At 39.6% G+C, this 13,657-nt stretch overlaps 1 protein-coding gene across 3 annotated transcripts in view; it reads left to right on the plus strand.

The window, feature by feature from the left end:
- MAN2A1 (mannosidase alpha class 2A member 1) overlaps window positions 1-13,657 on the plus strand; it is a 178,950-nt gene that overhangs the window by 12,340 nt on the left and 152,953 nt on the right. For 2 of the 3 annotated variants that reach the window (XM_002815774.5, XM_054555791.2), the window contains one exon: window positions 11,960-12,214. In XM_002815774.5, the coding sequence (XP_002815820.1) occupies window positions 11,960-12,214 (255 nt within the window). Of the gene's footprint in view, window positions 1-11,959; window positions 12,215-13,657 lie in introns of those variants that run through there. The other variant, XM_054555792.2, reaches the window with a different exon arrangement.

Below are 13,657 nucleotides of genomic sequence, written 5' to 3' on the forward strand. Positions count from 1 at the left end.
AAGTAGGAAGGCAGCTGAGAATCTGTTTGAGGTAATACAGACATAAGGCAGTAAATCCCTGTACCAGTATTGAATTGGCTAGAATTGAGAGGATGAAAAATGTGGAGACATTTTGTAAAGAGAAAGACCAGAGCTTTTTAACAGGCTTGATCAAGGGTAATGATGAGTGGCTTGAATCAGAAAATTTCTCCTACCTTTTTCCATTGGGGTGTTGGAGACTGGTTGTACTATTTGCAGAAGGGGATAGGGACAAGCTGATCTGGAAAGCCAAGTTCATTTTCATTTCTGATGACGTGGCTGTTAGTGGAAATAACCAAGTGGGCTGGAAAGCCAGTGAGAGATCAGGGTAGGGAGGTGCTGATCTGGTAGTCATCAGCATAGCCGAGAACGAATGAGCTCACTTGGGGACTGTGCTTAGTGAGGGCGGGGCCAAGTACATTTCTTATAACCAAAAGCTGCACATCTTACATTAAGAATATTTTGTAGCAGATGTTAATGAAATAAAGCAGCTTGTGTTCAAATTGTCAGAAACCAGCAGCTCATGGATCAGCTTACCTAAGAAAAGATAAGATGATCAGAAGGAAGGATTTCAAAGAAGCATTTTAGTAGGAGTTTAAAAAAGACCCTTCTCATCTTTGGCACAAATGATAGGACTGAATTATTTTTTTCTGGGTTGTTTAAGACAGAACATAAAGTGAGTGTGTGTGTGTGTGTGTGTGTGTTTAAGACAGAACATAAAGTGAGTGAGTGTGTGTGTGTGTGTGTGTGTGTGTGTAGGGAGGATGGGCAGCCAGGTGGTGGAGAGGGAGAGAGAGATTTATTAAGGATCAAAATGCAACACCCCAAATAGGGGGCTGAAGTTTGAAGGTTGTTCTGAAGGTCAGACAGATTTCTGAGAATACCCTCCAAACTGCCTCTTGTTGATAGTAAAGAAAAACCCCCTTCTGTTGGGCTGGTAGGTGACCCCATGAACTGGAGAAGTAAAAACTGTCTTTGACCCCGGGCTACCTCTGGAAAATTTGTAGGGTCAAATAACAACACTTGAGGTATAGGATACTTCTTGCGACTTTTAGGTAGAAGATCCAACCAATAATCGTTTTAAACAAAAGAGATTTGAGAAGAACTCCAGAAATTTGTATCCTTAACTCATCTTTGATAACCAATGGTATGATATTTAGAGGTTTGCTATTATTGTATTGCTATGTATTATGTTATGTCTTCCTACTGCATTTGTTGCTTCTGTGATATTTACTGTGTCTCACCTTGCCCTTGTAGACCAGTTGGTACAGATGGATTTTTATAAAGAAAGGCAATAGGAAAGAATTTGTAAAACTTTAGAGTGTGTAGTGCTTATATAAAGAGTAGTTTGGAAATTCAGAATTTATAATAATTCAGTTGAGACTTGCCTAAATACCTGTCCCCTGTGAATAAGAAATAGAAGGGACTTATTCAGGAAATGATTAGTATAAATAAGGTTGAAGGGGGGTTGATTATCTACTTAATACAACTCTGCCTTCAGAGGCTTTCCAAAACTTTCTGTATGAAAAACGATCTCAGACATGTCAGTTGCATTTATTTTAATAGGCCAACACTGTTTAGGTTGATTACTGACAGTTATTTTCTTTTTGTGTTGAAATTGTTTGTCAAAATTACTTGTTTAAAATTATAAGATGTTGACAGAACTTTTGTTAGCATATCCTAACATACAATACATGGCATTAATTCATGGTAAATGTGTTTAGGTAGTATAAATGGATAGTGCCTAATAACCTTGTGTACAAAGATAAGCATTTGTCAAACATGTAAGACAGATTACCAACATAGACCAGAAACCACTGCCTATATGATGTGTAACAACATGATCCTGTTTAGCTGAGAATTGTTAAGGCCTGAAAGTATATATATCACATGAACCTTCATGCAAGTTCTTGGGTGGGATACACTGTTGGCAGATTCTGTCAGAGTGCTAAGCATAAGAATATAAATTAAAAATAAATTTTAGAATTAAAGTTGGTGTGGTTTTTAAAAAAAAATCCTGCAAAGAATAGTGTTCCATAGAACAGATTGGGAAGTGCTGAATTAAAGAAAGAGTTCTGTTAGTCAACAGTTAATATGTTTAGTGCCACTTAATTGCAGTTATTAAATGGATTTGTAAGTAGTAAACCTGCATTTTATTAAAATTTTATAATCTACACACTTTGCCCTACTTATACACCCTTCTTCCACTCACTTTTAAGTGGTTATCTGTTTTGCATAGTCTCATTTTATGTGATAGCTTGGTGTCTAAAATGTTGCCTCAACAGGAGGTAGTTTCTGTGCAGCCATATTGGGCTGGTGCAGATAGGGCCATATGGTTCTAACCTAAACACACATCTGGAAACTCATAGGGTGGAGCTGGTGCTGTTTCCTGGAACCTGTAGAAAACGTCAACAACTGGAGTCCTGACCACATATTTGGAGGAGGGTGGTGAGGGAATGAGATGCTATTATTTGAGGTCAGGGCTTGGATCCTGTGTAGTGATTCTGGAAGCTACTAAGTTGGTGGCCCAGCTGCAGTAATGAGTCCCTTGAGTGCTCCGCCAGAACAAGGGATGTTGGGCTTGGAGTCCCAGCTTTTCTCTTTACAGTCATTTGGCACTCTTACCTGCATCTGAGCAGCCTCTGTTACTGTCATACCTAGGCAGGTGTGAGATTTATGAAAAGTGATTTGCCTGGGCAAAGAGTATATTGCTCCTGCAATTTGGTAAGGTATTCTGTAGCTACGTATTTTTTGTGCTCACATTGTGAGGGCATTTATTTCTTTGAATGGACAAGTGGCTGCACAAAGACAAATTCCACAATTTGGAAGAAATTCAGGCATGTTAAGCTCTGAGTGTGGAAAATACCATTAAAAGGTTATTTATAACTGGCTTGTGGCTCATTGACAGACAGGTGGAGATACATACAGAATTGTGGCTACAGCCCCAGTTCACACTCTTTTTGGCCTCAGCACTACACATCTTAAGGGGTGGAATGGGCGCTTGGAGGGTTACCTGTCATTTTATCAAACCCAAAAGCCTTCCTGTTAAGTTCCAGAGATCTGACTAAAGGCAGGGTTTTTCTGTAGAGATTGAATAGTGACTGACTGACCAGGGACTGCAACAATAACGATGACACCCCTGCTGGAAATACAGACTCTCTTTTACCAAATCGCAGTTCCTATATTTAGCTTTAATGCGGCGCTTCTTAACTGGAGGTGTGTGAGAATCGCCTGGTGAGCCATATTAAATTATAAAAGGCAGATGTCTGCGCTTTTTCTAGGTAATCCCATTTGTTCCCATTGCTTGAAATTCATATTTATTTTGGCCACTCAAGTTTATATATTTAGCCCTGACTTCTTTCTTGAGTTCCAGACTTGCACGTTCACTGACACCACCATTCAGCTCTCTAATAGTTTCAGAATATAACATTTGCCCTTCTGTCTCCTCCCCAATAACTGGCTTGTGGGCCTGTTCCTCTAAAATGCCACCCATAATCGTCCCCCTTGCCCTAGCAAAAAACTCAATGCCAATTTTTTTCCTTTCCTGCCCCTCCCATTCCTAGCTCATCTTTCTTGTCATTCTTTCATGTTCCTTCCATTCCTGTCCAAGCTACCATGGCTGTTACCTGGCAAACTGCAGTCTTTTACTCCATATGCCCTACTGTGGCTCCAGAAGGGCTTAAAATTTTTTAATTGATTGATTCTAAAACTCAGTCTAAGATAAAGATGTTGATGCTGCTTTTTCTGAAAATTACTTTGAACCATAAAGGGTGACTCTGTCTTTTCTTAACTCCTTTATTCAAAGTTAGGTGTAGAGCCTTGTTAGACCAAATTATGCCCCTGGGAGACAGTTTATGAGGTTGCACGGCCTCACCCTCCATTGCTTGGGCTCACAGCTCCTTAGGGTCATGGCTCTCCAGCTCTGATGATGGAGATTTGGGCAAGAATTTCTCTAAAAAGGACTAAGCATAAAAATATAAGCTTTATTTTTATAGGGCCAACTATTTGCTAAGTATAGTTTCTTATTGCTGCTATCACCACAAACTTAGTGGCGTAAAACAAGAAAAATGTGTTATCATACAGATCTTTAGGTCAGAAGTCTGAAACAGGCCCTACTGGCCTAAAATAAAGATGTCTGCAGAGCTGCATTCCTTCTGGAGCTCCAGGGGAGAATCTGTTTCCCTGCCTTTTCCAGCTTCTGGAGGCTGAGTGCATTCCTTGGCTCAAGGCTGCCTTCCAGCAATAGCATCATTCTGATTTCTTGTGTCCTCACATCTCCCTCTCTGGCCTGACTCTTCCATTTTCCTCTTTTCTCTTATGATTACATTGGGCCTACTCAGATATTCTAGGGTTTTCTTCCCATCTGAAAGCCTTAAAATTAATTACATCAGTGAAATTCCTTTTGTCATGTAAGGTAGGGTATTCACAGATTTCAGGGATTATTAGGACAGGGACATCTTTGACTAAACATTATTCTGCTTACTGCACCAGGCACTATTTAAATTTACTTGCATATACTAACTAATCCACATAACAACCCTATGAATTAGGTATTATTAATTCTCCCCATTTTACAGATGAGGAAACTGTGGCACAGAGAAGTTATGTAACTTTGAACTTGCCCAGAGTTACATAGCCAGTAAGTAGTGGTGCCAGAATTCAAGTTTCGGTTGGCTTCAGAGTCTGTTCTTAATTATGATGCATACTATCTGGAGGTGCATATTGTAGTACCCTTCAAAGTGATTTTTCAAAAGCCATACTTTTACTATGTAGCAGCAGCTGCAATAATACTTTCTTCACTGCTTACTTGTTGGCAGGTCCTGTGCTAAATTCTTGCACAGCCATTCCAAGCAGTGGGTATTAGTATCTGCATTTTGTCCATGAGAAACTGAGGCCCAGGATTAAGTTACTTCCCCAAGATCGCATGGCCAATAAGTGCGGAAACTAGTATTGAAAGCCAGATAGCCTGAACAGGAGCCAATGCTTAGCCATTAAGCTGAATTGCTTTCACCTTTATCTGGTGAAGGATGTCATTAAAGATAAAGGTAATCTTTGCTCTTACATGGTGGGCACATTTGATGACATAATCAGAGTCCAGAAAGAACTTGATGTGTTGGAGTGATATGTTGAATCTAACAGAATTAGATTTGAAGGAAAAAAAAAACATAAAGGTGGTATAGATCCTAAGTTTCAGATACATGCATACACTTTGGGGTAAAGTTTTGTTTCTTTTGAATGCTACTATTGGTGCGTATATTATAAACATATATATCTTCTACAGCTCTTATAACTAGAAACTTGATTTGGTTGAGTGCAGATCTTATATCACTACCATGATAGGAAATAGTCCAGAATTATCTTGGGGTTCTTTTTCCAAACTTCCTTCACTCTCCACAAGAGGTGAAAATAATAGTCTCTTGAGCCAGGTTAGTGATGGTAGTGAAAATGGAAAACTTTTGATTGGACTATACAGAATCCATAATCTTTGCTCTAGAAAGGGAGCCACATACTGTATTCTATTCACCAGGTCATGGTTGAAATCCTGTGGCCAACGTGGGTCACATTCTATATTATTTCCCAGACAGCCCATGAAAACCACCCTATTAATTAGCTCTTTCCTTCCCATTCTTACCTACTTTTTGGGATGCAGTGAAGACTTCTTTTGGATTTTCTTTCTTCAAAAATAGGGTGTTTTGTTTTTATTTGTATTATTTTTGGTGTGGGTTTATATGCCAAAACACTGAATACTTAGAAAAAAAGTTACATGCCATTTTTCTTTCTTTCCTTCCTTTTTTTCTCCCAATAAATACCTAAGGTCCTGCTGTGTGCTAGGTAGGTAGGCATCAGGGTACAGTACATTGAGTAAAACAGCTATGGTGCCTGTTGTCAATATAGGGATTCATTTAGTGAGGGAAAGAGGGAAGCAATACATGAATAAAATAGATAATTGTAATAACACTGTGGAGGAAACAAAAAATAAATTGAGATAAACCATAACATGAGGAGGCCTGTTTTAGACTGGCTGGGGAAGGCTATGCAGAGGTGACGTTTGGCATGAGAGTTGAAGCATTATGTCAACAGGGACCATGTATAAAGGTTTTAGGGTAGGGTGGGGAGGAGCTGGCTTGGAATGGAGATAAGATGAAGGTGAAGCTAAGTTGAGAGAAAGAGATATTCAGTCCTTACTGACTGTGGTGTACAATGTTTTGATTTTGAGGGTGCCTAACTAGAGATTAAAGCCTTTTACTGGAGATCTGAGGACTGTAGGTGTCTTTTTGAGGAGGATGATTTTTGGACTTAAGTTTGAAAGCCAATTTGAGGCATCAGGTAGGCATTTGAATATATGGGTCTGTTTTTTCAGGGGTGAGGTTTCAGCAGGAGATACAAATATGGGAGACATCATGGAATTTAAATCATGGAGTGGATGAGATCATGTAAGAGAGTATAGAGAGATAAGAGGCTCAAGAAGCTAACCTTGAGGTGCTCTAACATTTAGAGGTTAGGAGAGAAGGAGCCAGCAAAGGAGACTGATAAACAGTTGGCAGGAGGAAAACCTAGGGCATGTTGTACTGGAAATGAGTAAAGAAAACGTTTCCAGAGGGAAGGAGTGTTCCATTGTCCCTAATACTCCCTGGGATGATGGATAAGGTAAGGGCAGAGTGCTTTTCATCAGGCTTGAAACATGGGAGTCTTTGGGAACTTTACAAGGTCAGTTTTGGTGGAGTGGTGAGCAGGTGCTGATTGTAATGGGCAGATGAATGAATGGGAGTTTGTAAGGAAGGGGGTTAATGAGTAGAGAGAAACTTTTGATAATCCCGGTACATGAAGTGGTTGGGACCTTGGAGGGGAATGGGAATGTAAGATGTTTTATTCAGGGTTCTCCAGAAAGACAGAACTGATAGGACACACACACACACACACACACACACACACACTGATAGGACACACACACACACACACACACACACACACACACACACACACGGAGTTATTAGGAGAATTGGCTTATTTGATTATGGAGACTGAGAAGTTCCACTATAGGCCATCTGCATCTGCATGCTGGAGAACCAGAGAAGCTGGTAGCAGGACTTAGTCTAAGTCTGAAGGCCTTAGAACCAGAGAAGCCAATAGTGGAGCTCAGTCCAAGGTGGAAGGCCCAAGAGCCCAGGGACCACTGGTGTGAGTTTGGAGTCTAAAGGCTGGAGAACCTGGAGTTCTGACATCCAATGGCAGGAGAGGAAGAGCGGCCAGGCTCTTAGAGAGAGAGGGTGAGAATTTGCCCTTTCTCTGCCTTTTAATTCCATCTGGGCTCCCAGTTGATTGGATGGTGACTGCCACATTTAGGGCACATCTTCTCCACTTAGTTCGCTCACACACCATCTCCTCTGGAAACACTCTCACAGATACACCTGGGGCAGCTCAATAATTCTAATGAATTGCTAAACCACCTGGGTTTCACTTTGAGTCGATAAAGGATGGGCTCAGTGCCTGCTGAAGCGCTGAAGAATAATCAGTGTTTGACCAGCTATCTGGATATTCTTTAATCTAGTCAAGTTGAACCCCAAATTAACCATCACATGGGGTTAAGCACAGGAGGGTGGAAGCACAGGAGTTTGACTTTTTTAGATGTACATAGCATATAATAAATATTAAGTTCAACCTTACGAAATTGGTGATATTTGACTATGTTTTACCTATGAGAATGGCAATTTCGTATAGTTTGATCTAATAGAACATGTTACATTACTGAGAATGAGTTGCTTTTAGAAGTGGAACTTGATTGAGCAATATTGAGAGGGTTTAATCAAAAGGGCAAAGAACAAAGCCTTGGAGCAGTTGAGATAAATGGGATTGTTGCTCGGCAGAGGGTTGGCCTTTGAAGCAGGGAGAAGGAAAGGCACACACTTTTCCAGGAAGGCAGGAGAAGATATACAGATTCAGCCATGCTGGAAGGATCACAGTGAGGCCAATACCCAGCGGGTAGTGTCCTATTTGAGGCAAATAATTATGTAATAAATTTCCGGATTTAGCTGTAGATACACATTGATTGATTTTGTTCATAGGACTGAGTGGGTACTGATCCTGTTCTACCTTGTGGTAGACTGTAAATTTGTTCTCTCAAAGGTCTTTGATTTGTGATTTTTTGCTTGGTTTTTCTCTTTCACTAAAAGCGGAGTAAATCAAATATCATGACCTCCTTCCCCACTCCTGAGCAGTGCAATGCTGTGGCCTCCCTGTAGAACTGATTAGCAAATCACAGAATAAAGTAGTTTTCTCATAAGTGATTTTCTTGCCTTACAGAAAATTGTCTTTTTCAATGTTACTATCAGTATTCTTAGACTTCTCAGCATAATTGAAGCATTATCTATGATTTCTGTTTCTTTAATGCAAACTACAAGTGCATCCTTTTAAGGTCATTCCACTCTTCTCTGTCACATGTACAGAATTTGCTTATGAGGGTGTTCATTTCAAGAATTTCACCTCTTTGGAGGAAGACTTTATTCCACTGCATAATATAATTTTAAAAATGATGTTCTTTAGACCATTGTGTGCGTATATCCCTAGGCCATAATTTTCTCCATGTGCTTAATTCAGTACAGAATTCCAGGTTCTGATCATTAATGATATCTTTAAAGCTAAATGAGATTGAAAATCATCTTTAATGGCTGTAGGATCCTTTTTTCATGAACTATCTCTAATGTTTATTTTGAATAATACTCTTATCCATGGATTATGGGACCAAAGCCATAATAAAAATATTCCCAGGAAGGATTGTCTTCTTATTCAGTGTGTACTTGTTGAGCTATAGGCAGTTTTGCTGTGTATATGGCTCTAAAATGATCTTTTCCTCAAAGTACAGAAAGATCTGGAGAAATGTGGGCACTCATGTATGAAGTTTGTAGTATTGTAATATTGTAAGTATAAGATAAAATGTGGTATCTTTTTTTTTTTTTTTTTTTTTGAGACGGAGTCTCACTCTATCGCCTGGGTTGGAGTGCAGTGATGCGATCTTGGTTCACTGCAACCTCTGCTTCCCAGGTTCAAGCAATTCTTCTGCGTCAGCCTTCCGAGTATCTGGGACTACAGGTGCGTGTCACCACACCCAGCTAATTTTTATTTTTTTATTATTTGTCTATTTTTTTTGAGACGAAGTTTCGCTCTTGTTGCCGAGCATGGGGTGCAATGGCGTGATCTCGGCTCACCACAACTTCCGCCTCCCGAGTTCAAGCGGTTCTCCTAGTAGCTGGGATTATAGGCGCCTGCCACCACGTCTGGCTAATTTTGTATTTTTAGTAGAGACGGGGTTTCTCCATGTTGGCCAGGCTGGTCTCAAACTCCCAACCTCAGGTGATCTGCCCGCCTCGGACTCCCAAAGTGCTGGGATTATGGGCGTGAGCCACCGCGCTCAGCCGCTAATTTTTGTATTTTTAGTAGAGATGGGGTTTCACCATGTTGGCCAGGCTGGTCTGGAACTCCTGACCAGGTGATCCACCCGTCTTGGCCTACCAAAGTGCTGGGATTATAGGCATGAGCCACTGTGCCCGGACAAAATGTGGTATCTTTAAAAGCTCTGTGATGATGGCATTTTAGATTAAGGTAATGTTTTATTTTATGGAGATGTGTAGCTGTACTGCTGGTGAGATGAATCAACATGTTCTAATACTGCTTGTAATAAGAGTAACTTGATTTACCATTACCTGCTGTGGTAAATTTGTATCTTCAGTATTGGAATTATTCAACAGAATCTATCAGAAGGGATTTCAAAAGCTGCAGTCTGTGGTGTTGTGATAAGTGAAGAAAAGCATTTCTCCTATTTCAGACAGCCTTTGATAGCATATGTATTTAGGAAAATATATACAGATTCATCAGCTGTGTACCTGACTCAAATATTTTTAGCTTCTTTGGGTTGAACTTTGGGTTATGCCAAGGGATCCCCTTTGGTCTTTTCATGGAGAATCACTCGTAACCAATGTTGATGTGCACTTAGAAAGAAGAGTGTAAAGGTTTATAGGACGATACTGCTTGACAGCTCTGAGGATCTGGAATCTACATGGTTCAACTAGCTTCTGTATTTGAGCCCTGAACTAGTGTTGCACTCGTCTCTCGTTTCCTTTGCTTTGCCATTTCCAGTTGTAAAGTGATGTGTGCTCCCTCTCTTGCCTTTCACTAGGGCAGTGGGGCTTGTCTTTCAGGATGGGAACTGTGCTAAAACTTTTTCTTGTCTCTGTGTATGCTGATAAACAGGCTTTAGAGTTCTATCTTGTGGTGACATATCACCCCACCCCATCTTAGAGATGACAATTGCCTTTAAAGGACTATAGTTTTAATGTGTAGGGGGCTCTTTCTGTTACGTGCTTCTAAGTAGAGAGGCCTGTGAGACCATCTTTCAGGTCTGAGAAGGCACATGGCTGTCTTGTGCTCCTTTCTTCTCTAACATCAGGCTGTAGATATTCACCCCTAGTGTTGTATTGCCCCCAACCACTGCCACCCCCAGTGATTTGCTGCCAATTTTGGCTACTTTTTTTTTTATTCCAAAATCTGTTGCAGTCTCTTCGGACTTCTGCTAATTCTGGCATAGTTTGCTCAAATGATTGGCCTTTTCTTGGTAGATCTCAGTCTCTTAACTTCTCCCCTTCCGCTTGTTGAATGACCAATAACCTGTGAGTATAACCCTTAAATCTTGTGTGTTATATGGTCTTTCATATTTTTTCCTAAAGCATATCATGCCATACATACTATTTTTAAACTGCCTTTTCACCACTTTATCTTCTGAAAATACCTTTCCTTACTTTATCTTCTGAAAATACCTTTCCTTACATTTCTATTTTAAAACAATTTATATTTCTAAATTTTCAGTGGCCGACATCCCTTCCATGATAATGAATCTATAGTTTGACCAGTCCCCTACTTTTGGGCATTGGATATTTTCTATCCTTTTCTCTTTTCCCTTCTTCCCGCTTTCCTTTTTGCTTTCCTGTTATTTCCTGGTAATGAGTATCCAGAGTTGTTTGTTCACCATGCATATAGTTTTTAAAAACCTTAATGTGGGTTTTTTGAGGCTTTTGCTAGTTATAACATCACCTTGTGTGTTCAGACAGGGCCCATATCTTATGCATGTCTTCCTAGCTTACATGCCTGACACAGTGGCCATTCACTAAAGAATTATTGTTGAGTTTCAGAAATATGAGGGCCATTTGACAAATAAATGAGTACCTTCTATGTACTTGGAACCCAGGATATAGAGGTGAACAAGGTAAAGATTGTCGTTGCTCTCATAAGGTGAGGTATTATTTTGTATAACGAGGTTTATGTTGCAGAGATGGCAACCCTCTTAATGTGAGGATCAATGAAAAAAATTTAAGACACACAGTATAGCAAAAGCAGACTGAATGACTTAGGGTATGGTTACTTGGGAGATGTTCATGCTTATGGCTGAATTGACTAATTGATTTTTCCATAGATGATATTTTTTATTTAGGATTATCCACTAGTGTTAAGGGATTGAGATGGAATGATCTTTTTGAAGTTCATACTTTTTTGACCCTTGTGAGTAACTCCAGTCAATTATACTTAAATTAAAAATTTCATGCCTGAATATAATATGCTGTTGTACAGTGATTCCAGGGACCCAAAGATCTTTTAGGACTGAGTTTGGGGGGAACAGAAATATTTCCCAAAATATTTTTGGTCTTTCTGTTGCACGTCTTAAAATATGATTAAGCAAAGATTGCAGCCGTGGAGAAGATTTTCTGCTGTAAATTGGTGTTTCAACCCTGCCAGCTGTTCATGCTTTCTGCGATCCCACTTATAAAAGTGGAAAGTGAAGGGTGAGTGGCTGCCCTCGTAGGCAACCACATAATTTAAAAAAAAAAAAAATGTGTATGCCTCAGCAGATCTATATTAGTATTTCATATAGCTGCCTTTTTCTTTTTTATTGTAGGGCCAGCTCTCAATGTTGCAAGAAAAAATAGACCATTTGGAGCGTTTGCTAGCTGAGAATAATGAGATCATCTCAAATATTAGAGACTCAGTCATCAATTTGAGTGAGTCTGTGGAGGATGGTCCGAAAAGTTCACAAAGCAATTTCAGCCAAGGTGCTGGCTCACATCTTCTGCCCTCACAATTATCCCTCTCAGTTGACACTGCAGACTGTCTGTTTGCTTCACAAAGTGGAAGTCACAATTCAGATGTGCAGGTAATGTATATATTCGTTAATAATCACTGGCCTTTTTTTTTGTTCTTTTTAAGATTTGACCTGATGTCTGTTCTGACTTGGTAAGTCGCTTAAACTCTTTGTATTCTAGTTTCTCTTTTTGTAAAGTATTTTGATTAGTCACATGAACGTTAATGTTCTGTTTAGTGATAAAATTCCATAATTCTATTTTTCTCAGTTTATCTTACTATTTTACACTTACGTGAATACAGTCTTTTTGTATGCTTTTCAGGTCTTATTTTCTGTAATAGTTGAAAACCTTTAGAGGTTTAAATTTTGCCAGAGATTTTTTTTTACCTTCCTTTGGAGAATACAAGAAAATCCATGTTCTTATTATATATCAGTTGTACATTATAGCTTTTGTACAAAGTAAGGTTAGACTTTTTTTTTTTCTTAATATCCTTTTGCAAGAGGGAAGGGAAATATTCTAGAGCTGTACTTTCCAGTATGGAAGCCCCTGTCTGCATGTGGCTACTGAGCACTTGAAATGTGACTAATGTGGCTTGAGATGTGCTATAAGTGTAATGTCCACACACAGTGTTTCAAACGTAGTGTGCAAGATATCTTAATTCATTTATATATTGATTATGTGTTAAGATAATATTTTGGATATACTGGATTAATGAAATTTTAAAATTAATTTCAACTGCTTTGTTTTACTAGAAAATTAAAATTTGGCTTGTATTATATTTCTCTTAGACAGCGCTATTATAGAGGGCAATGGAGTCGAAAACCAGCGTTAGAAAGGACTTCTGCCTTTCTTAAACTCAGAGCGTTTCACTCACATTGGCTCTGCAAATTAGGGCAAGGCTGTGTTTAACCTTGTGCCTTAGACCAGAAACTGGATTTTGGGGGAAGGATCCTAAGGGGTAAATATTTTAAAGTTGGACAAAATTATTTGGCTTCTGGCCTCGTTTTCGAATATGTACTTTCCACTAACTGCTGAGGGCAGAGAACATGATATGATCTTGAGGTCGTGGCTCATAGGCCAAGCTGGAAGCTGGGGACAGTGGAGCTGGCCAGGTCTTGCACCTGCTACCTCATCAGCTAGAGTAGCCAGATTCTGATAGGATCAGAATCCTGTGCTTACAGGGATAGCTGTTTCTGTGAGGTTTGGCTTTATTTAGTTTTTTGTTGAGTACTTCTTGAGTACCTAGCCTTGTTGTCATCCATGATAAGGGAACAGCAAACAAACAAACAAACAAACAAAAAACAAATTATTTTTGTTGTGTGGTCTAAATCTGGGCTGGACAGAAAGGACTTGCAGAGCAACCATGGAAGTCAGGCAGAGCAAGTCAGGGGGGTACTGGGAGAGCTGCAGGACTGAAGGAAGAAACAGACACTGCTAACACATCCTCCTGCCCAGCTCGTTTCCAAAGATTTGTCAGCTCATCCTTGGGAAGATTTTATTTTATTTATTAAAGT

This window comes from Pongo abelii, chromosome 4, assembly GCF_028885655.2.
Source record: "Pongo abelii isolate AG06213 chromosome 4, NHGRI_mPonAbe1-v2.0_pri, whole genome shotgun sequence".
In the NCBI taxonomy this organism is placed as follows: Eukaryota; Metazoa; Chordata; class Mammalia; order Primates; family Hominidae; genus Pongo; species Pongo abelii.